The sequence below is a fragment of the Nycticebus coucang genome, chromosome 2 (genome assembly GCF_027406575.1).
Source record: "Nycticebus coucang isolate mNycCou1 chromosome 2, mNycCou1.pri, whole genome shotgun sequence".
Lineage (NCBI taxonomy): Eukaryota > Metazoa > Chordata > Mammalia > Primates > Lorisidae > Nycticebus > Nycticebus coucang.
The window spans coordinates 65647010-65671590 of NC_069781.1; the positions used below are offsets into that span (position 1 = coordinate 65647010).

Consider the following 24581-nt stretch of genomic DNA (forward strand, 5'->3'; position numbering starts at 1 on the left):
CTAAAGACCGGCTTAAATCTCATCTGTTTCTTTGATATATTCCTGTACTATTTTGCCATACATAATGATATTGTCAATGTCTTTGTTTACGTTTCACTTAACCCCGTTTGGCCCAAGAGTATGTCTGTTATTGTTAATTTTCACATGAGTATCTTTTTTATACATGTAAAATGAAGACACATTGAGAAAAGAAACTTTTATCCTTTCTGTCCTACCATGTTAGACAGTGTAGTACACATGGCTCATGCTGAGTAAGTGTCTAGGAGAGAAGCATGAATAAATACTCCCATGTGTGCATGTATGAGGGAACAGACTCTTTCAGGAGAGGCTGGAAGAGAGAATACTTGTCACATGTCTCAAAATGGGAGCTCGGAGACAAGGTCATTTCTAGTTCTGTTTTGTCTCCTTAGAAATGCTCTTGATAACTCCGTTATCCTTTTCCTTTTTAATCTTTTACATTTTTAAAATGGGAAAGTAGAAGTATGAAGTATAAACACAAAGTTCTGATGTGTATAATCTATTCTCTGGCTGACTAAAATGTTAATTCCATTTATCAGAAATTTTTTTTTTTTTATAAAAGCCATATTTTTAGCACAGTTTGTCCCGGGGAAGTGCCTATTCATCAAAGCAGGTAACAACCCTCTATGATTGTCAGAGATCTCTTTCACAGCCATACAATTGTATGTGGTGAAAACCTTCAAATGCATTTAAGAGCTGTCCTTCTTTTTAATTTTAGGTTATTTACCTTCACTATAGTTCTCCTAATAGTAATAATAGTGTATTTAGCTTAATCCCACTTTTAATTCTTATTTACTCTTCTCTAGCTGTTTAATTATACAACTCTTTCTCCAAAAATATATTTTCTGAATTTGTTTCACATTCCCTAGCAGGGGTCCTCAAACGTTTTAAACAGGGGGCCAGTTCACTGTCCCTCAGACCATTGGAGGGTCGGACTATAATTTAGAAAAAAAACTATGAACAAATTCCTATGCACACTGCACATATCTTATTTTGAAGTAAAAAAAACAAAACGGGAACAAATACAATCACACCGCCTCATGTGGCCCATGGGCTGTAGTTTGAGGACTCCTGCTAATTAGTGCAGAACAATGTTTCTCAGATCTTTTCCTTCTCAGGACTATATATAGTTGGCAGAAGTAAGGTGCAAAATCAAGAAGTTAGGTAAGGAATCGTATCCTCGCACCCTGTTATCTTTCTTACATATCATCCTGCTCTTCTGGTATTAACAAATTATAGATGTTTATATACTTATTTATTTTTGTTGTATTCTAAGTGGAGTTGGGACACACTATATATTCAGAGGTGTAGCTCGTTGTTCCTTTTAGGACTCTACTTGTTGAAAATAATACCAACAACAAAAATCAGACTCAATCAAAGAGGAGTATTTGTGGACTCAGGCCAGCAACCTTCAAGAGCAGTCGATTCTGAGCCTCAGCAGTGTCACCAGGAGCCAGTTCTTTCCCGCTCTCTGTGACGCTGTGCCATCTCAAGGCTCAGCTTCTTCATTGTTTTAGAATGGCTGCCAGGATAGTTGGGGCCATGTGCTACTTCGTTTACATATAGCTGGGGGGAGAGAGAGAGAACAGCTGTTCATACATTCTGAGCAAAAGTTCCAAAATGCGTCTTCATTGAATCAGTTCAGATCACATTCCTACTCTTGAGACAGGGATTCCGGCCATGAGACTAGACTTGTAGAATTTAAGTTGTTCAAACCCCATTCTTCAGCTACTTATCTTTTGCTATCAACAAATTAGCACAAATTTAACAACTTAAAACAGTGGGCATTGATTGTCTCATCGTTCCTGTGGGTCCAGAATTTCAGCACAGTTTATCTGGGTGGTCTGGCTCAGAATCTCTCCTGACACATTAGTGGTTAGGGCTGCAGTCATCTGAAGATTTGACTGGGGCTGGAGATTGCTTCTAAGATATCTGCTTAAGTGGCTGCTGCCAAGAGTTCCAATTTCCTCTTCGTGGGGCTGCCTGAGTGGCCCCATGGCAAATGGCAGCTGACTTCTGCAGAGTGAGTGATCTAAGAGGAACAGCAAGGAGAAAGCCCTGATTCCTTTTTTGACTTAGCTGTGAACCAGGGGTGCCCAGCCATTTTTTCTTTTCTGGTACACATTGGAAAAATAAGAGTTGTCTTGGGCCACATAGTAAATACACAAACACTAACAAAAGCTAATGAGCAAAAGAAAAGGTGTGTGCATACTTTTTGCAATAACTGACAAGCAAAACATTCCTCAAATAATCTGCGTGCAGTCCATGTACTGCAAGTTGGACTCTACGATAGCTTTTGCTTTATTTGTTAGAATTAGGCCACTAAGTATAACCCATATTCTTGCTTCTCTTCGTGAAAATAAGTTTATACTTCTACTTCCCCATTTCAAAAATGTAAAATAAAGGCAGGAGTATTGAAGAGTTTCCGCCGTTTTATTTTAAAGCTACCACCTGAAATGTGGAGTAAGAGGCAAGAGAGATTTGAGGGGAGGAGGGAAGTGGAGAGAATTGTTAGGAGAAGCAGAGGAGGCAGGGTGGATATTCTTGCAGAAATCTCTCAGCTTTTACAAAGGGATGGGGTGTTAGGTAGATAAATAGCAAATGCCACTGTACCAATAAAGTACTTTCCTGACTGTTATATGACAAATATTATTATAATTATTCAATTTCTTTAAATAAAGAACATTTAGATTTTTTTAAGATAAGAAAATTGAGGTTTTGTGATGTTAAGTGGCATATCCAAGTTTCAATAGCCAGGTAGAGTGTAAGCTCAGTTCTGATCACTCTAAAGGTGCCGTTTTCTCTGTTTGTTACATATGACGGCAATGAGAGAGGAGACAGAGAGAGGCTCAGTGACAGTCTGAAACTCATCAGGTTAATAATCTACCTGGGAAAAGCCACAATGGTGGTAATCTTTAAAATGATGATGAAACCTAAATCTCAATGTCGTGTCATGACCACCAGTGTCTCTTTTACAGCGAGGTGGCTCTTGTGTGTATATGGGAGTATTTTGGAGCAACCATGACAAGATGTCCTTTTCTCTTTTTTTTGTATTTTATAACTTCTCCAAGGACAAAAACTATAATGAAAAAGATTACTAGCTCTGGCAAGAATGAAAATGATTAAAACTCTATTTTAATTTTATTAAAGTAAATGTAAAAGAAATGTAAAGTCCAATGTTACTGCACATTTGGTTTTGATAAAAGAAAGTTTGGAAACTATAGGCAAAGTACGTGTACCTCCCCAGCACTGGCGAGTTCTCATTGTGTGTCTTGAGGCTTGGAGGAGTTTTCACTGTGCAGCAAATCAAAATGCTATTCTCTCAGAAACAACTCTCGAGTAGTCAGCCCCAGAAAGGACATGGCAAGCAATGCTGATTGAAGTTTTCCTGCTGTAGGAAGAAGGGTGACAGAAAAGACTGAAGGGACAGACCTGCCTGTTAGTTCTAAGCTAGTCTAGGGAAAAAGGGGGAGGCAGGAGGATTCTTGGGTTATTTGTGGATGACTTGTTCAATCATCCAGTTATCCAAGATTAAACGTGCGAATGCTGAATGTTTTGATTGAATTATTGAATGTATCTTTGCTATTTGGATATTTTATTAGAGTTACTAAAGATGTCAGACATATGGGAGGGGTAAAAACACTGGAATAGTTGATAGAGAAAAAGTTACAAAAATTTGGAAGTGTGCTTTAAAAAAGAAATTTCTGACAGTGGACTTTCAGGGAGTTTTAATTGCTTTTATACCCCTTTTATAGCCTTGTTTGAATAAAATCAATCTGCGTCAGGTCTTATAAGTATTCTTCCTCTTACTTTTCCAGGATCAAGGGGGTTTGGGCATTGCTCTCAGTGAAGAAGACACGCTCAGGGGAGTCGTCATACAGAGTCTGACAGAGCAGGGCATAGCAGCCAAGGTGAGGTTTGCACTTTCTCACTGTTATAAAGTGGTGGAGGAGGGAATTACTTCCGGAAGATCACATGAAATCTTTCACTTTTCCATTTAGGATGGACGCCTCAAAGTTGGAGATCAGATCTTGGCTGTAGATGATGAAATTGTTGTTGGATATCCTGTTGAAAAGGTACTTTTGAAAAATAAATAGTAATATAAACCCATCTTTGAGCACGGCTAAAGTGTTTGTGTGTGTGGTCATAGGGAGTTAGGGCTATGAAGCGATATTAGACATATGCCTAAGGAAAAGAAGAGATTGCTCAGTTCTTCAGTTGCCACTTGCCAGTCAGGGTGATGTCGAGGTAGTTTCTGTTGCCCGGAAAGTAATCACTGGGCATTTTTGATAAATGTCATTTCTGTTTTCCCTTAGGAAAACTTGAAAATCCCTTACAATGACTACCTTAGTGTTACCACAACAGGAATTCTTTCTTATCAATGTTTGCTCCTGTAAATATCCATTGTGTAGACTGCTTTATAAACAGATTTACCATTCACCTGCTAAGTGCATAACTTATTGGGGTTAAACAGTTCTTGTTCCTAAATTTCTTCTCCTCAAAAGAGATCATAATACTTACTTCAAGTGTCACTTGAGGCCTTTCGTGTGTAAGTGCCAAAAAAAAACTTTGTTTCCCCAAATTGTAAAGTTCTTTTTGCTTCTTATAGTGAGGGAGAACCATGCAACTGTTTCCATTTCTACACTAACCAGCAAGAAGCTTAAAGCCATTTTTAAAAATTCAGTTTTAATAATTACAAGTTATATATACATCTATTTTAACTTTACATTTGCCTTGGTTTTCCTGTTGCATGGTTTTCTTCCTCTGCTTTTAACATATACATATCTATTTTATTAAAAGTGTTTGTATAAGTTGCTTCAGATTCTCTGTAGAATCAGTACATGGATAAAATATCCCATAGAAGAGGGCTGCATATTTTCTAGATGGCCCTTGTATCTTTTAAGGTTGTAGAGATCCAGAAAAATGAATAAAATTAATTAGAGATATAAAAAGTTGGAAGCCTTATACTTACATGAGGAAGAATCTGGGCAAAATGAAACTTCAAATAGAATTCTGGCCATGGCCTGATCTCTACCCAGGCATTTCTGCAAGCTAGAGCCATTTCTTTCTTTGCCCGTCAAGTCCAAAGAAGGAAATCATTTGCCTCAGTCTCTTCTCTCAACCATAAATAAAATTAGATTTCTGCAATAATGGTGACTTATTGGAATAAGCCTACTAATTGGCCTTTGAATTTTATTTCTTTTCCACACCAACACCCTGCCAGTTTATTAGCCTATTGAAGACAGCAAAGACGACAGTAAAACTTACCATTCATGCTGAGAATGCAGATTCCCATGCTGTTGCTTCAATAGCTGGTGTAGCCAATGGAGAAAAAAAGAACAGCTCCCAGTCTCCAGTGGTCCCACAGTCTGCCTCCCCGGAACCGGAGACCATCCGAAGTAAGGGCTGGGCTCTTGGGAGTACTGCGCGTACAGCACACGTGAAGAGCTCCTCGGCTTGGGAGCCAGCGGCCTGCCTGTGGCTCAGTGTTGGAAGGTCGTCAGGCAGCCCTCTGGGGAGAGTATGGTATAAAGAGTGGGGCTCCTGACAGGTAGGCAGTTGGTGTGCTGTGCATTAACCAGCCATGGCTTCCTCGGAAACCCTTCCCGCTTACTCCAAGCCTCAGCTTTTTTACTTCTAAAATGAGGCACTGATACTCATTGTTCTCCAAAGAAAACTTTGCTGAGGATACCTTTGATTCTACATATCTAACTAATGAATTAGAAATTCATCTTTGTAGGTTCTTGTTTTATACTAAGAAAGTAAACAACTTCTCTAAACCACATTTCTTATCTATAGAGTGGATATACAATGACCCTATTTCACAGGTAGGATCAACACCAATCACCACTACAAAAAAACACTTTAAAATGCTAGTCGTCATTGCTATGGTATACATTGTAGAGTTGAATTCTTATTTTGTATCCTGTCAAAGTAGATGAAATGGATGTATATGTGCAGATGGACTGTGGGATGACACTTTACTTGTGTGTAATGAAACAAAAAATTCCAAGCTCTGCATAATCAAATTTAAAAAATTACTAAACATATTGGCTTCTCTGCATCTGGAGGGAAAATTTCTTTGGGTCTCTAAACTGACCTTCTGTCAAGTTTTCAAGGAAACACTAGTTTGGGATAAAAAAGTCTTAAAGTAATTCATCTGCGAAAGTAATCCTTTATTTAGAAAGACTGAATAATTTGCTTGAAGTGTTAAGATTTTATGGAAATTTTCTTATTTTTTATTTTTACTTCAATCCCTAAATAACATTGTCTATAAATATGAAATGCTAAATGAAAACATAAAAGAAAATATCTTACACCTGTTCTTACCATTTAAAGAGCATGAAAATGGTGTTTTATATTTCCTAAAAAGAGAGCATCTTGTCTAAACCATACGCTACTCTACCAAGTGTCCTAGCTTTCCCAAAACATGCTATTCGCTCTATGTTTTTTGTTGTATCATAAAACATACGATACGATATGAAGGATATTATAAAAGAAGGTCACAAATTATATTATTCTTATTTTCTGATGATCTGCTCTTACCTCTTCAATTCTGAATATACACCAGGATTTGATATCTGAGTTTATAAAACTTCAAGTGAGATCCAAGGAGAAAAAAAAAATTCATGCTCAGAATTGATTACATAAAGAACATGTTCTATGGTAAGAAGCCAAGGAAAACAAAAACATAAAAATCCCTGAAAAGCAGGCACCATAACCAAAATGATTAAGAGTACTTTGTGTTTTGTGGTCTTCCCCGAATTTGCTTCTCGGTCTTGGTCATGTATCTCCATTCTGAGTTTTACAAATCTTTAATTTAGAAGAAGTGTGTTTGGCCCCAGTGAAATGTAGAATATCAAAGTGGAAGTAAAGTCAATTTAACTCTGTTCTCCTGTCTTCATATCCTATTCTTTTATATGTAGCGATTTAAATACAGAATAGTGTGGAAGATAATTAAACATGTAATTTTTACCCAGAGTTCACAATGATGGCTTAAAATATTTGTTTGATACTCACAGATGTAAGATAATTAAAAGATTAAGGTAAATTTGGTCTCCTTTATCCCCACTTTTGAGCCCTATTCCCTTCTTCATCCCTCAACGACAACCAGGGTATTGAGTTTGAATCAATTTTTATTTGTATTCCATTTCATTTTTAACTCATTTTTAGGTACAAGTAGATCGTCCACACCAGCAGTCTTTGCTTCTGATCCTGCAACCTGCCCCATTATCCCTGGCTGCGAGACAACCATCGAGATTTCCAAAGGGCGGACAGGGCTAGGCCTGAGCATCGTGGGGGGGTCAGACACGCTGCTGGTGAGCATCACCCAGAGGGTCTTCTGCTGCACACGCACACTTCAGCCAGGCCCGAAAGGCCATTGTAGGGAGGTTTCCATCAGTTCTGTAGATGAAATACAAAGGCTGAAAAAAAGTATCATTGTTGTTACTTTAATTTTATTAGACATATATTCAAATGGGTATCTGGATTTTTACTTTAAATAAGTCACTGCTGACTCAGTAAAATTTCATTAGAAAAAAAGTTTTAAGCGTCTTTGAGCCTTTTAGCAAAAATTGTGTTGTTGTAGTTTTTCTTAAATTATAATATGTGGTTTACGTGTATATCCAGTGAGTACATACCCCTTATTTCTGTCTGTGAAAGTGTGTTGTGTTGAGACTCCGTTTCTGCTTTCCATCACTAGAGAATGAAGTAAGAGTGGGTATATTTTGTTTGGGCTCTTAGGGTGCCATTATTATCCATGAAGTTTATGAAGAAGGAGCAGCATGTAAAGATGGAAGACTGTGGGCTGGAGATCAGATTTTGGAGGTACACAAAGCCTGTTTTTAACCTACGAATTGGTGGAGAAAGGCTACTGGGAGGAACATGCTTCTTTCCTTGCTTCTTTCTCTTTCCCCGTCCTCCTCCCCATCCCCCATCCTTGCTTTACTGGTTTCTCACAGGCAGGGTCCCTGTTCTGTGCAGGTGAATGGAATTGACTTGAGAAAGGCCACACATGATGAAGCAATCAATGTCCTGAGACAGACACCGCAGAGAGTGCGTCTGACACTGTACAGAGACGAGGCCCCGTATAAAGAGGAGGAAATGTGTGACACCCTCACTGTGGAGCTGCAGAAGAAGCCAGGAAAAGGCCTGGGATTAAGCATTGTTGGTAAAAGGTGTGACTGAGCAGGACAAACCTAATGCTGTTTTGGAAATGGTGGGCCTTAATTTCTTTCAAAGAGTAATAGCAGTGGTGGAAACCTATCAGTGGCTCAAGTTCTACACGTGGCTGTTGTTAGCCCAGTCACACTAAGAGCATTGGTGTTGGGGTTTTTAAATTAGCCTGTTGGAGGATTATTATGGTACTCAACAAACGTCAAAAAGTCATTTTGTGTTTTTTAGAGTACCTGCTGTATTTAGGAAATAAATTAGGTTCTGGAGAACAAAATAAGATGTGGTTCTTTACCTCAAAAAACTCAGTCTAGTGCAGTGTTTTTCAACCTTTTTTATCACATGGCACACTTGAATCTGTTAAACTTCTGTGACACACTTAAATTATATTGATTTAAAGAGTAAGAGTAAGAAAAAGGATATACTTACAGTGTATAAGTAAGTAAGAGTAAGAAAAAGGATATACTTACAGTGCTTTGAAATTCTCTTGAAGATAATTGAATTAATAATCTTTACGATTTTTGAGGCACACCTAAGATCTTCTCATGGCACACCAGTGTGCCACTGAAAATCTCTGGTCTAGTGAGTAAGAATTAAATATATTTGTATAACAAAGGAATCTGATGGTTGATAGATGCACTGTGGGGAAGCCATGTAAGCAAAAGGAAAGGGGATCAAGTAACCCTATCTAAGATAAGTGGGTTAGGAAAACTTCCAAGGAAAGAGCTGCCTGACCTGAAGCTAAAAGTGATCAATGATAATTGGTCTATTAAAGGAGCATGGAGGGTATTCTAGGGAGAAGGATGAGCATTAGCAAAGGCATATTATCATCCACAGGGGACCTAAAGCATAAAACAAGGGGCCAAATAACAAATTAGTGAACGGACATAAATTAAAATGCCCAATGTATTTAAATATTTACAAATATATAATTCAGCAAGTTCCATAAATCTTTCTTCCTTTTATTATTATTATGAAGGCTCATCTGGATCTGATCCTTAGAATAGACCAGATAGTTAAACAAATGAACTCAGCATTTATTAAAAAGTGATTCTGTCATCTGCTGTGGCCCTAAATTAATACCACCTTTCTTGAGCCTCAGGCATCAACAGTTTCAAAGCAGCTTATTCTTTACAGTGAGTAAAAAATCTGGGAACTTGTGATCTTTCTATTATAATATCATTCTTTGGGAATGGGCATTCTTCAGAGTGCCCAAGTCAGCATCACGCACACCTGGTTCTGCAGTGATGTCTACGGCAGTGAAGGAACAGACACCAGTTCGTTTTGTCAGAGACAGCTAAAGGCTGTTTTTTTAAATGCACAGAAAGATTATAGCATATTTGAATCTCAGTGGGAATATGTCTTGAAAATTATACCTTCCTTTTGGACTATAGTATCAATAGTGTGGTTCTTACGAAATAAGATGCCCTGAAAATTCAGCCTAACACAACACGGGGGTTACCAGGTCACTGTAAAAACCTACATTAATGAATCCTAAACCGTTTACCTTGGGGCAAGCATAGTAAGACCATCTAATCCAACATCCCATTCTAAAGATGGGTAAGCAGAGGATAAAATAGTAGAATGCTTTGTTTAAGGTCATGACTTTGGCAAGAACAAATGATGTAATTCTTCTTTTACTATACATTGCTATTTATAGTTACCTTTGGATCTTTACAATAAAGTTTTTTTGGAGAGGAGGTTGGTGGGGTTTTTTTGTTTGTTTGTTTGTTTTTTTTTTGCAGTTTATGGCCAGGGCTGGGTTTGAACCCACCACCTCCGGTATATGGGACCAGCACTACTCCTTTGAGCCATAGGCACTGCCAGGAGGTTGGTGTTTTTACAGTTTTGTGAAAGAAAGGATTGGAATAAGATTAACTTTTGCTCATTTTCATAAATCTATCTTGTATCAAAGTTAGATCTGTAATGATTTAAAATAAAAGCAATGATACTTAGGTTTTTGAGTTAATGGTTTTAGTGTGAGATACACATCTGTTATTTATTTTCAGTAATGAAGATGATGGTGATGATAGCGACATATTAATATTTATGGAGCCTCATGTCAATATCTGTTTAAGGCTTCTTTATGAGTATGGAAAGAATAGTAGATTTAGCATCGAAGGAGTAACTCTCTAAGTCTTACTTGTGCTACTTACTACCTCTGTGACCCATAAAGTGAGAATAGAAGTACCCAGTTCTACTCGCAGTGTATAATTGATGAAGAATAAATATGCTTATGATAGATTGTTTCAATCAAGGAAGTGCTATAATGCATAAGCTATTATTTGTCAAAAAATCTAATTCTAATAATAATTGTCCCCGTGTTGCTTAAAACCATACAACTTTTAAAGTCACAAAAGTAGCAGTAAAATATTCGGTTAAAAATCTGGCTTTCCATTAAATAAGCATTGCATTACAATTGAGGAAAAGGGCCACGCCTGCGGCTCAGTGGGTAGGGCACCAGCCCCATGTACTGAGGGTGGCGAGTTCGAACCCAACCCCAGCCAAACTGCAACGACAACAGCAAAATAGGTGTTGTGGTGGGCATCTGTATTTCCAGCTACTCGGGAAGCTGAGGCAAGAGAATTGCCTAAGCACAAGAGCTGGAGGTTGCTGTTAGCTGTGATGCCACGGCATTCTACGGAGGGCAACAAAGTGAGACACTGTCTCTTAAATAAAAATAAATAAATAAAACAACTAAGGAAAAAATAATAATATTGAAATTCAAAATTGTGTGCAGAAATGATACTGGAGTATTTGTGTCGGACATTGTCAAAGGAGGAATTGCAGATGCCGATGGAAGACTGATGCAGGGAGACCAGATTTTAATGGTAAATGGAGAAGATGTCCGTAAAGCCACCCAGGAAGCGGTTGCTGCTTTGCTAAAGGTAAAAAGCAAATCCAAAAATAGTAGCATGGAAGAGAGAGAATTTGACATTGGACTCCCATAGTCAAATTATTACTTACTTCTTTTATTTGAAGTGTCATCTCAAATAAAACTCAAGTTTAAGATACCATGTTTCATGGACAAATTTTTCACCAGCAAATTTATGATTTAAGTGTTTATTATAAATTTATTTAGTATTAGTAAGAATGTAAACTTAATATATGTAATATGACTAAATATTTTATTTTTAGGGTGTTTTGAGCAATGTTCTTTTTAAAAAAGAAAGAAAAATATATTTATGCCACAAAGAAAAAATCAAAAGTCTCAATCTTTATTCCTCATATTTATTTATGAGCTTATTCATATTATCTCTGGCTTAAGTGAAGATTTTCATTTCTGGCACAAGTGCTCTTTGAGTAGTGACTTGGCAGAACTGCTTAATGGGGGGTGGGTGACCCAAGCAGCAAGAAAGGTGCCCACAGCACCTATGGAGGTAATGCTTTCTGGCCTTTCCTGACCCCTGCCTTTACCCCTTTCTGGGCACACAAGATTGGGCATATTCGTATTTTCCCAAAGATGAAGAATGTGGCAGAAATATTTACCCTGTATGACTCATAAAAGGATATGTTTGGTACAGATCCTATTTGAACTCAAACTATGGAACTATTTAAAGTTCAGGATTCAATTAAGAGCAGGATTGGGTGGGACATTGCTTATGCAAGAAAGGTAATGCATATTCACCTGCAGTATCTAAACTGGGGACTACTCTAACAATTACAAGGCCTCCGTCCCTAGTATAATTCTGAGCATAAGCCACATTTTAGATTCTAAAGTAGATTTCCTCCAAAGAGAGCTCTCTATGAAGGATCATTTTTTGATTGGAAGGACAGAACCAGTGTCATTTTATAAATGAATTGTAAAGTAGAGACTAGTCACATAAAAATACAGTTTGGGGGACTTATAGGCATCTTCCCTGTCAGGAAATATTTCAGTGTCTAGAGGGGATTTTCATTCCTTTAAATGAGGCAAGGCAATGCTTACTTCTTTGTGGGGTTTTTTTTTGAATTTTGGTTTTGGTTTTTACCTAACGTTGTTTTATGACCTGAAGAGATATAATTCAGCATTGCCTAGAAAGTCATCATCATCAGCACACGTGTCGTGAGTCCATACTAACATAAGCCTCCTGGCAGAGCCCCGCAGCAGGAGAGCCTCTCAGAGGCTGGGCTTCATGGAGGGATTGTCTAGGAATGCTCTTATTATTGACCTCTGTGGTTTGGATAGGATCTTGTTTATGAATGTGTACGTAAATGTAGTTATTAATAAAGTACACATTAAAACTTATTTCTTCCTTAGAGTTACCAGTTTTTAAAACATAAGAGAATTAGAATTCTTTAAGGAAGAATAGCTTTCTTTGGGAGATAGTTCTTAAACAATTGTTAGCTCTATAAGATGGATATAACTCAGACTTACAGAAAGAGAGAAAAGAAAGTTTCAATGAAACAATATAAATGATGTTACCACCAGTTAAACCAATCATCTAAAAATCAGTTTGGCCGTATAGAATGAGAGCCTTAAGTGTTTGTGTAACTTGCAGGTTTGTTACTACTGCTGCTGCTCATTGTTCTTTTGACTTAGTAATTCTTTATCTAAAAATCTTATAATCCTCAGTAAAGAAAAATTTCATGCATATAAAGTTCATTGAAGTGTTATTTGTAATAATAGGAAAACTGGAAGCAACATGGTTTACAAGAACTGCATAAACTTGAGATAGATACCAAATATGCAAAATAGGCAAAAATGCACATATTTAAAATGGTGTTCATGACACCTATTTTAACATGAAAAGGTGGGTGGTAGACAGTAGTTCCTGTTTATCTGCAGATCTGCAGTTTTGCTTTCTGTGGTTTCAGTTACCCTCAGTACAGTATAATAATACATTCTTAAAGAGAGGTCACATTCACATAGCTTTTATTGTAATACATGGTCATAATTTTTCCGTAGTTATTGTTGTTAATCTCTTACTGTGCCTAATCTATAAATTAAACTTTATCATGCATAAATATGTACAGGAAAATATGGAGTTTAGCACTATCCATGGTTTCAGGCAAACACTGACATTCTTGGAACAATCTCCCCATAGATAAGGGGGAAAATATAATCAATGGAGATTACAAGACAGAAAAAAACATTCGCAGCTTAGATACAGCTAAGTAAATAAAATCTTGTAAGTTTATTTAACAGTAATTATGAAGTAATCGTTGTAATTATGGGGTCCTTATTTCTCCTTTATTTTATTTCCAACTTTTTTTTTTATTTCCAACTTTTTAAATGGACAGGAATTCTTTCATAATAGAACAATTAACTTAAAATTTTTTATAATAATGATAACCTTGATGAAGAGTTATAACATCACTTAGTGAATAATTAATGTAATTAATTTGGGCAATTATATAAGCTGAAAATAAAATAGATTCAAGAAGAGTTTGATAAGTTTGGGACCAAAACACCCCAAATCAAACAACCAACTTATGAATATTACAGATAAGATTTCGACCTTTTCAACATTTGATTCCTGATGAATGTGATCAACAGGAAGATGTCCCTTGGTGTCCCCGTCAGAAGCAGCATAACGCTATCAGTGCTCCATGTTGAGGTTAACATTGTCCGTGCTAGACACTGTCACAAGTGTTGTACATGCCTAGCCTGGCACAACGTGTAATTCTCTGTGCATCTTTAAAAAGTGCAGAATAACAAACACGAAGTTTCACTATTCCTTATGATCACAAAGCTGGTAAATCACATAGTCTGGATTTAAACTGCTGACTCCAAAAGCCCACAGACTCAAATTTATCTCCTTGTGCTACTTCCATGTCAGACGCCAGCAGGTTGTGTACCTCTGGTTTATTGTAAAGGACTACAGAGCATTATCTGCAGTGCATGTTTTGTGTTTATAGCAACATTTATTCAAGTTTTATATAACAAGTCTATTCAGGTACATTCTGGTAATAGAGCATTTACCAGTTATCTAAATAGTTCTACTGAGGGCAAAACAAGTTGTGGTGGGGGGTTATTGTTTTTGTTCTGGTTTTTAAAACCTGGATTGTTCAGCTCCTTGGGCTTGTTTACATCGGTGTGCTTCACGCCACAATTCCTGCATTCTTAATTTCTCTTTGCCAGGGTGTCAGTAGTCTTCATATAAATCATAAGGTCATATAACAGAAACTTGGTTTTGTCTGCTGCAGTTGTTATAATTTTTATTCGTTTTGATGGTTTAAAAAGCCATTTTTCAGAAAGAATTAGAGGTATCTTTGCCTATGGAAATCCCAAAAGGAAGATGCCTTTTAAAAACTCTGCCTTGAAGAGTAAAATGTATTCCTAAAGAAGACTGTACCATTTAACTAAACATTTCCATAAAACAACACCTGCCCCAGTGTTCCCTAGGCACAGTGACCTTGGAAATCGGAAGAATCAAAGCTGGTCCATTCCATTCAGAGAGAAGGCCTTCTCAGAGCAGCCAGGTGGGTAGTTGTGGAGCAGCGGGGTGACACAGTCCTCCTGTTGAGAGGGCTCACAGGTGCTCTTGCTGTGGGTCTGTGCAGGGTCACACATGAGGTCTGACCCTCAGCAGCATGATAGAGTGCTGCGATTTGAAATGGGAAAGAACAAGAAAGGAGAGTAGGCAGGTAAGCAAGGTGCTGGTCTTGAATAGTTTGTAAGCCATTCTAAGCATTCTTCTTTTTTGATGTGATTCTTTGTTCATAATCTCAAAAGTTAACTACTTAGTAGATGTAAAGCTTACCATGATAATATATTTTATAACAAATGTTAATCAATATTCAAATGAAAAATTTCATAGAGGTGCTAACTGCCATGTATGACAATATCATGTTAAATAGTAATTCATGGCAAGCCCCTCTCCTCAATTTTGTCTTCTGATGACAGAAGCCCATTTTCATCGATCTATTCTTAAAGACCCCTTTCTAACTTCCTTAATTACTATCATTAGTTTCCTATTGACTGGTCCTAATTTTATGGGTTTAAATCCTACTCATCCTTTCAAATCACTTGTTTATGTGTAGGGAGGGTTAACTTGAATGAGATTATGAAAATTCACTAAAATTTTAGGTAAGTTGGAATCACTTTCATTTAGCCTTTTAGCTTTAGTTAGTTCATGTCACTAGACAAGTTCTTTCTTAACAAGGAAAAAGGTAAATAGAAACTATATTTAAATTGTCCTTCAAATTTTCAGATGCCACCAAATCATTGCTTAACAAGTATTTATTTCTAGATGCACTAAAACATTTGAATTCTAAAAGGAGTGGTATTGAGGGAGTATTACTGCTTCCAAAACTTTCTGAAATAATTCTTGTGTATTTGTAGGTGAGTGAAGGCAGCCTATCATCTTTCACTTTTCCACTTTCTGGATCCAGTACATCTGAGTCACTGGAAAGTAGCTCAAAGAAAAATGCACGTAAGATCGGTTCAGTATTTTAAGCATGCTTTATAGGGTTTGATTTTGGCTGTCAACACCCATTTTTTTTCCCCTTGTTTACCTCTTAGCTTTCTTTCTCCCCATTTCATCCCATATCCTAATATTGGTGCAAAAACATGTATTGACAAAAAATCTGAACAACAGGAAGCTGTGCTGATGGCATCTTTTCCCATTTGATGTTTACTCTTCCAGACACCAAGCATTATAATCCAGATCCTGTGATTTGTTTTCTTACTATGAAGATTAGAGTATTTGATTTCATTGTTTTTCTCTATTTAATGTAATGCTTGCTAATCAAAAGATGCCATTAACTGATGCCTTCTTTTTCCATAAAGACTGAAAAACTTTTAGAAAATTAGTGAGATCCTGCTGTGTTTTAATTACATGAACTCCTGATGCAGAGGATTTTTTGGCATGGCACAATGGATGAGAGTTGTTTGAATTGAAGAAACTAACCACATGGCAGTCTCTGTTTGCGAGGTGACTAATATTCTAGACATTTAGGCACTTAAGTCCATGCATTTTTTTTATGCTCCATGACTTTATTCTTTTCACACTTGCACATGTGTCTTTCTGTCCAAAGCACATTCTTCCCTTGATGCGTACAAAGTGGATTATCCATTTATATAATCAGTATTTAAAATGAGAAGAAACAGGATGGTATGTGCATTTTTCTAACTGGAGAAATAAAGAATTCCTACGTGAGGCAGACCTAATCATGTGTACTAGTAACTTACAGCACCTCCTTTCAAACAAAACCAACACCAAAAAACAAGGGTATCCCATTTAGTCCCATTCAACACTCATGTACTGACTAAAATTTTTATGAACATAGCAAGTACTATAATAACCACATTTTATCTTTTTTTGCCTTTTTAGTGGCATCTGAAATACAAGGATTAAGAACAGTTGAAATAAAAAAGGTAACTTGGGAAAGAGAAAGCAGCATAAACTCTGGTGTCTTCAAAAGTATCTTTATATGTATTTTCCTGCTAACTGTCTTACTGTTTTAAAGTACCCATCTGAAAAAAAAAAAATGTGTATTATATAGAAGGGAAACAACACAAAGCAGTCTTTGCTGACTTTTCTGACCATAGTACTTGGTTTGAAAAGTCATTGTTTGCACATTCTGTATTGCCTAAAGTGGGGCCTCAGCCTGACCCCACACAGAAGGGTGCCAGGCCCCTCACTTCTCATGCTGATGAGTAAGTCCTTCCCTTCAGCAGACACGTTCTAGTTCTGCGGAAGCAGATTCCCTGGCAACCCGCACAGAACAAGGGCATAAGAGCAGTTGCAGTGTTTTGAGCCTTCCCCGTGTGCTGAGCACTCTCACAGACATGGTGTGTCATCAGTGTGCTGTTTAATACTCACTGCGGCTCTCTGAGAGGTGCTGTTATCTCAGTTCTGTAAATGAAGCTCATGATTTATTGAGCGGAGCAGCCTTGTTCTGCATCCCAGCATTTATAAGTGTGACTTCCTAGCTTTGAACAGAGTCTCTCTGATTCCAAAAACTGTGGTCTTTGCACTTCCTGTGTTTACCCGCCTGTCATCAGTCCCATAACGTGATTTTTATTACATGTCTTAACAGACGCTTTTTTTAATAAGTCACACTAAGGACCTGTGTCATGTGTAGTAAGGATGTTTTCTTGAGCTTCATTTTCCACCCTTACATCTAGAATATCAGAGACGGCTATAGAATATTATGCCAAAGAATAAACAAAAGGTCAATTAAAAATAGCACTGTGGAGCCGTGCCTGTGGCTTCAGTGAGTAGGGCGCCGGCCCCATATGCCGAGGGTGGTGGGTTCAAACCCAGCCCCGGCCAAACTGCAACAACAACAAAAAAATAGCCGGGTGTTGTGGCGGGCGCCTGTAGTCCCAGCTGCTCGGGAGGCTGAGGCAAGAGAATCGCGTAAGCCCAAGAGTTAGAGGTTGCTGTGAGCCGTGTGACGCCACGGCACTCTACCCGAGTGTGGTACAGTGAGACTCTGTCTCTACAAAAAAAAAAAAAAAATAGCACTGTGACCACAATTTGTATCCATTGCATGGCAGGGGTCTACTGACTCACTGGGAATCAGCATTGCTGGAGGAGTGGGCAGCCCACTTGGTGACGTTCCAATATTTATTGCGATGATGCACCCAAATGGAGTTGCAGCTCAGACCCAAAAACTCCGGGTAAGTTTTATTAATAGCCTTAATAGCCCCACCAAGTCTAGCAGAATTTTTCTTATGAATCCTTTGAATTTAGCCACCTGTTGCAAGGCAGTTTTAATGTCTCTGTCTTTAAATCGGGCTGAACGAACCACAGCAGCACTTGCTTTGAATAAAAGATAAAGAATATTAAAAGAAAGGAAGACATGATCCTGTTGAATGCAAACATGCAGTCAAATGAAACGGGAAGATTTCTAGTTGTTAAGGTATTTCTTTTTACATATTTGAAGCTCTATACAGCACGTTATTAATAAAGGAGACTAGAAAGTGGATTTTCAGGCCAGGCATGGTAGCTCAAGCCTGTAATCCTAGTAATTTGGAAGGCTGAGACAGGAGAATCACTTGAGCCTAAGAGTTCGAGACCAGCCTGGGCAAGAGTGAAATTAGCCATGTGTGGTGTTGGATCCCTGTAGTCCTAGCTACTCAGAGGCCGAGACAGGAGGATCACTTGAGCCCAGGAGTTTGAGGTTGCTGTGAGTTAAGCTGAGACCACAGCACTGTAGCCTGGGCAACAAAGTGTGTTTCTGTTTCAAAAAAAGAAAAAATAGTAAGTTTTCAGAACATCAGTATAAAGTAAAATTTTTTCCATATATATTAGTTTAAATGCTGATTTAACTTTATTACATTGGAACGTATTATTTATACATTTTACAGAAGTTTAATGTAAACATGACTTACAATGTAAAACTATGCAAGACTTGTTTCAAATTTGAAGGATTATCCAAAAGTGGAGCACCATGATGGAATTCGTGCTGTCTTCCCAGCTCTAAAATCATGTGACTGTTCCGTTAAAGCAACTCAGTCTCTCAGCAGTAAAATCCCTGTGGCTTTATGCTTCAAACAAGGTCTCAGAACATAACCACATCTTAGTTTAAATAGTCTATAAGATAAGAATGATGCAGCCTTCTTTGATATCTACATTTATGGCTGACATTTAAAAACTGATTGTACGTATAGCACAGGGGTCAGCAAATTTTTTATCAAGACAGTTAGTAAATATTTGAGGCTTTGTAGAACAAACAAGTTTCTGTTACATCTACTCAGCTGTGCCCTGTGAAAGCAGCTCAATAAAGGTGGCTGTCTTCCAACCAAACTTTATTAACCAAAAGAGACAGTGGGCCAAATTTGGCCTGTGGGCCTTAGTTTGGCAACTTCTGGCTTAGAGTCACCTGTAATCATTGTATCAATACTGTCCAAAGACATTGTAGTTTCCAAATGATAGTGATATTTTACTTCTTTAATGGGACTTTATGTCTTACCCGGGAGAAACGAGGAGAAGGGAAGAGTGACTTTCTCCCTCTCCGTCCCCCCTCTAGAGACTGTAGAACTCAGCTTTTATGTGCTGTTTCATTTTGAGGTTGCTGCCTCCTGCAATTTTTGGAATTAGTGGTTTCCTTGATGATATTCACATATTTCAGTGGCTAGTAGCAGTATATAGGTGATGCGGAAAGTGGGCAGCAAAATTGCCCAGATTTCAAAGTCCCAATCTCTGTGATTGTTTTAGCAGATGGTTATCTCTTTCTCCCCATTGCAGGTTGGAGACAGGATTGTCACTATCTGTGGCACATCCACTGAGGGCATGACCCACACTCAGGCAGTTAACCTGCTGAAAAATGCGTCTGGCTCCATTGAAATGCAGGTAAGATTTCTGTCCCAAGCACTATTCAGAATATAAGTGGCATGAAGACACATGAGTTTTGATGTTAAACAGTAAAAATGATTACATCTTGTGCTAATGTTTTATTTAATATTTCTCTTGAATATAAAAATGAGCTCTAAGAAAGTCCATCTGAAACACATTCTGTAACATTTTATCCTGATACGTCTATTGTTTCATACTTTATATCTAAAGAGGAAAACTCTGAGGGCCTTAGCAGTGAGTGATTAATGGCTAGAATTTTAAGTGATGTGAATAAGAGATTTCTGTTCTAAAGATCTTGAAAAAATGATTACATAAGAGACCTCATTTTAAAAGCATCAAAAAACTTTGTAGAATTGAATTAGAATATTTTTACTATTAGGACAATTAAGAGTCCTCTGGACCTTATAAAATTTCTTTGTCTTTGATTGTATTTTATGTTAACAGAAATGATTAAATGGACAATAAAATACACATTTTAATCCAAATGTTCTTTATGAAGAAAAATTACTGGTGTCGTCCTAGCCCCATGAACATGTGTTTTCTCTCTTTATACTTCTGCTCCACACAGGTGGTTGCTGGAGGAGATGTGAGTGTGGTCACAGGCCATCAGCAGGAGTCTGCCAGTTCCAGCCTTTCCTTCACTGGGCTGACGTCAAGCGGTATATTTCAAGATGACTTAGGGTGAGCTCATCTGTGACAGTTTGAATATCATCGGTCACTTATGAATCAAACCTCCCTAACAGTTGGATTCTTTGTCCCATGTTTCTAGCAATCACAAAGAGGTAAAATAGTAGGAGATATGAAGGATGAAATATAAAAATCGAGTGCTTGTAAACTGTTAAATAATTAAGGCATGATTCAGCTAGTCAAACGTAGAATAAGAGATAGATACTACATAGACATGCCTGCCCCTGCCTTGCCTACGTTTTCAGCTCTGATGCTCTTGGTGGGATGTTTTAGTCTTGATGGAGGTAGTCAAATCTATGCTATTAACATTTCAAGCATTACCTACTCATTTAATGTATTGTCCTTTAAGTGAAAAAGTACTAAAATATAGCATAGGGTGGGACTCTGTCTCAACAACAACAACAACAACAAAATTAAAAAAAAAATAGAAGAGAAGGGGCACGCTAGCATTTTTAAATAATTTGGTGCAGCTTTTACATTGCTTGTAATTGGTTTTCTTCTCTGAGCTTGTTATGTACTGATAATCTACAACTTATTCCATTATGGTCCCCTGACTTTTAGCCCTTTCGTTTTAAATAAAGGAAAAAGAGTGAGCCTCTCTGCATAGTGAGAGCATGCCATGAATACGGTGGTTTAAGGGAACTGTAAATGAGTAATAGAATTAGGGTGTTAAGTAGGATTTTATTAGATTATGTAAATTTAAAATACTGAGCGCAGCATGCTCTGACAACTTAAGCATCCCCAAAATACGCATAATACACTGACTGTAAGTAACATAGAGAATTATGCCAGCTCTAGGTGCATGTCAGATAATCCACAGCTTACACATTCACAGAGATACATATTTTATAAAAATCCAAAACTTCTTTCTTTTCCTCTCTTTACTATAGACCTCCTCAATGTAAGTCCATTACGCTAGACCGAGGACCAGATGGCTTAGGCTTCAGTATAGTAGGGGGATATGGCAGCCCTCATGGAGACTTACCCATTTATATTAAAACAGTGTTTGCAAAGGTAAGCTTGCACATTTTAACCACCCTTTCCCCCCCTAAACATTCATTAATAGTGGTCAGCAGCTGGCTTATTATTTTATGGCCTGAGGTAATGCCAAATGGTTAACAGTTGATCATTTTCTTTCAAAACTCCCTACAGAAACAGGTCATTAAATATTTTTGTACAATTTGGGGCACAGTTATGTTTAAAGAAAAATAGGCTTAAATTGAAACTCCATGGAAACTCTTGACAATAGACATTAAAATATTATGAACTTTGGTTATAAAAACTTGTTTTTTTCTTTGAAAACAAGTTGGCAAATGTTGTCTTTTGAAAATGAGACATTTTATATTCATGTGTGTATATATATATATATATAAAAATATATATGCTGTGGAACACTGGCATTTCTGTTTGGTTTTTGTTGTTGTGAAATATAAAATAGGTACAGAAAAATACAAAAAGTACACATGCAAATTAATAGGCATTTATTTTATAAATTTCATTTCATTGACAAAATAGAAAAATAACTACTAAAAAACTCTAGCTCCTCTGTCATTTATAATAATAAATCAGCTATTTGGAATTAAAGGGCTTGCTTAAAAAATTGAATATAGTTATAATCATATAGTAGCCTATATGATTCTGTTCTGTATTAAGCATATTTAGAATAAAGAATGAAAATATTACAATATTGACATGGTAAGTTATTAAAATAATGTAGACCCATATAATTATGTTAATATGTTAAGACACTCTTTCTGAAGCTATAAAATTATATAAAATTTCATACAAAAGAAACTCCAGAAACTCAAAATTGTACAGTGTAAAGGAACAAAACTTATAAGGGGTTTTAGGTTAGTGAGGTGACTAATTTGTTTGTATTTCGTTTTATTATTTTGGAAAAAAATTTGTTGATGTTTCATTTTTTATTTTGGAAAAAAAATATTTTTAAAAAATTTAAAATTCTGCATCTACAACTAGTTATAGGCTTAATAATGAGATATTTTTAAACTATTGGTATGTCCAAAAATACAAAGAGCATTTGCCGGTGAGTAGAAGAGTCATACAGTCCTTCTCCGCAGCCTGGGGGCAATTTCTTGAAGGCATGCTGGTGAGAACATATTTTAAGACTTTCATCATTATGGATTCCTCATTAACTTTTCCATATTTTTAATTGTATATTTAATTGCATAATTGTCTTCTATAACCATGCTTAAAGATGAGGTTCTTTTTCAAACAGCAAGGTCTGTGTTTAATCTTAATCATTAAGGTATAAAGAATCCATCCCCTCTTGGGAAGTATAGAACCAAGACAGCTGGAGCAGTTTTTTCAAAGCCACAGCAAGAATTAGAATCACAGTGGATTTTAGGTTCAGGACATATGCTTTATCTTGCCCTGGCCAACCAGAGCTGGGCGTGATGCTTCTACAAACCTTTGAGTTTTGTCGTCCTCCTGCCCTTGTTCTATAAAACTGTTTCTGTTAGTACCTAATCCTTTGTCTTCTTTCAGTAGGATAGAAAATCCTGGATTCTATTAAATCATTCCTACTAGGCATATTCCCAAATATTCTTTATTAATTTGAGTTCCTACCAACTGCTATGCTGAACAGCCAAAAAACCATCCAACTAATCTATTGACTGCTGAATCCTCTCTCAAATTGAAATCTCAGTGCTAAAACCATTTAGGAGAAAGGCCTCCTTTGTGTTCATCATTGCTTAATGGCTATGGAGCACCCGTGGAGCACCAGGAGCAAAGTGTGTGTGCATGCAGAGCAATTTACATTCTTGTTTATATCTTTTTCTGTTATGTAGCTTTGAGGCGGCATTTTCTGAGCAGTAAATAAGCCTACTTTGTAATTTCAGGGAGCAGCGTCTGAAGACGGGCGTCTGAAAAGGGGCGATCAGATCATTGCTGTCAATGGGCAGAGTCTAGAAGGGGTAACCCATGAAGAAGCTGTTGCCATCCTTAAGCGGACAAAAGGCACTGTCACTCTGATGGTTCTCTCCTGAATCAGCTTCCAAAACTGGGCCAGCGTAACACTTCTCACTTGCTGTTCTAAAGAGCATGGACTTAGACTTGAGGATGACTGTTTTCTGAGCTGTGTTCATTGGGAATCTTCAAAACTATAGGATAAAAATAACATTTAAGTTTCTTTTTCTCACGTGGAAATGGTTTTCTTACTGACAACTTAACGTTGTTTTTCCTTTCCCCTTGCATTTTGTGAACTCAAACAAAGAGAACAGATATTTGCATAGGTAAATCTGTTTTTTCTTTGTGACAGTATCTAATGTTTTGTAGTCATGTGGGCAAACATTATTATGTGCTATGTTGGTTAGTAGAAAAAAAATAATTCTAAAGCTAATCAAAGACAAACTTCTTCAGTAAATTAGCACGTATAATGAAAATATAAGATAAAGAAGAAAATCTCAGAGTTTTATAAAAATGCCTCAATTTGGCAGTCTAATTCCTCTCCCCACACCAAACTAAAAAAGAAAAAAAAAGAATTTCTTTTTCTATTAAAAATCTTAGAGAATACTCTTAGTATTTAAAAATTTTGGACAGAGTATTGTTAAAATTTGCACCTCCCCGTCTCTAATATGCACATGTATCTTTCCTGCTAAAATTGGTTTCTGTGACTGTGTAAATAGGAACTGTAAGAAGCCAGGCCCCTAAATTTTGTAAAGAAATCATAATTCTTGAAAATCTCAATGTTCTTTTTTCAGTTTTTGACTTGTTATAAAATATTTCCATGTTGCTGTAAGAGAAATGGTGATGCTACCCCATGTTGATTGTGGTGTTTCTGGAAAGCATCTGTGCTAATCATGGAGGAACATACAGGGTCCCAGCATCTTTTAGTGCTGGTTTTAACAACTGATGCAACACTAAGTATGTGTGAGTGTGCTGTGCAGTTGGTTTTCAATTACTATTAATCTTACTGACAGAAAAAGCAATGTGGTAGTGATTATTTTGGTTGTATGCCACTAGTAAATTGATAGAAAAATTAAGGGGATTAACATAACTTCATTTCATTGCCTTATATTAACATCTTATAATACAATAGCTTAAGACTAAGGGAAACAGATGGAGCTGTTTATTGAGACAACTGGTGAGGAATTATCATGTGTTCATTCCCATTTTAGAGCATGAAACTCCTACATTAGAATATATAAAGTCACTTTAAATATTACTATATTTGTAACAGAAGTAGTGTACAGATATTTTATTACAGCATTTTTGTGTAAATGCAGAATTAAAGTGAATAAATAAGAAGTTTCAGTGGTACACAAATGAAGCAGGTGTTATTTTATTTATTCATTTTTGTTCTTGTTCTTTTACTTGCGGAAAACTGTGTTACACTGTTCAAGATTTACAACTTAAAATTAGTTTTTTCATGTCTAACTGCACAGATGATGTCCATAGTTAGCAATCAGAGGAACTTTAAACTTTAAAGTTTAAACTTTAAATCATTACAAAAAG

General features: G+C 36.9%; 1 protein-coding gene across 14 annotated transcripts in view; it reads left to right on the plus strand.

Moving 5' to 3' along the window:
- MPDZ (multiple PDZ domain crumbs cell polarity complex component) overlaps positions 1 to 24392 on the plus strand; it is a 198717-nt gene extending 174325 nt beyond the window's left edge. For 9 of the 14 annotated variants that reach the window (XM_053572517.1, XM_053572527.1, XM_053572512.1 and 6 more), the window contains 15 exons: positions 3837 to 3929; positions 4020 to 4094; positions 5243 to 5417; positions 7192 to 7337; positions 7762 to 7845; positions 8002 to 8195; positions 10931 to 11078; positions 14509 to 14595; positions 15458 to 15548; positions 16449 to 16492; positions 17621 to 17743; positions 19314 to 19418; positions 19990 to 20102; positions 20999 to 21122; positions 22967 to 24392. In XM_053572517.1, coding sequence (XP_053428492.1) covers positions 3837 to 3929; positions 4020 to 4094; positions 5243 to 5417; positions 7192 to 7337; positions 7762 to 7845; positions 8002 to 8195; positions 10931 to 11078; positions 14509 to 14595; positions 15458 to 15548; positions 16449 to 16492; positions 17621 to 17743; positions 19314 to 19418; positions 19990 to 20102; positions 20999 to 21122; positions 22967 to 23113 — 1749 coding nt within the window. In that variant the 3' untranslated portion in view covers positions 23114 to 24392. The remainder of the gene's footprint in view (positions 1 to 3836; positions 3930 to 4019; positions 4095 to 5242; positions 5418 to 7191; positions 7338 to 7761; positions 7846 to 8001; positions 8196 to 10930; positions 11079 to 14508; positions 14596 to 15457; positions 15549 to 16448; positions 16493 to 17620; positions 17744 to 19313; positions 19419 to 19989; positions 20103 to 20998; positions 21123 to 22966) is intronic. The other 5 variants (XM_053572529.1, XM_053572538.1, XM_053572558.1 and 2 more) reach the window with 2 other exon arrangements.
- Positions 24393 to 24581: the final 189 nt, after the last annotated feature.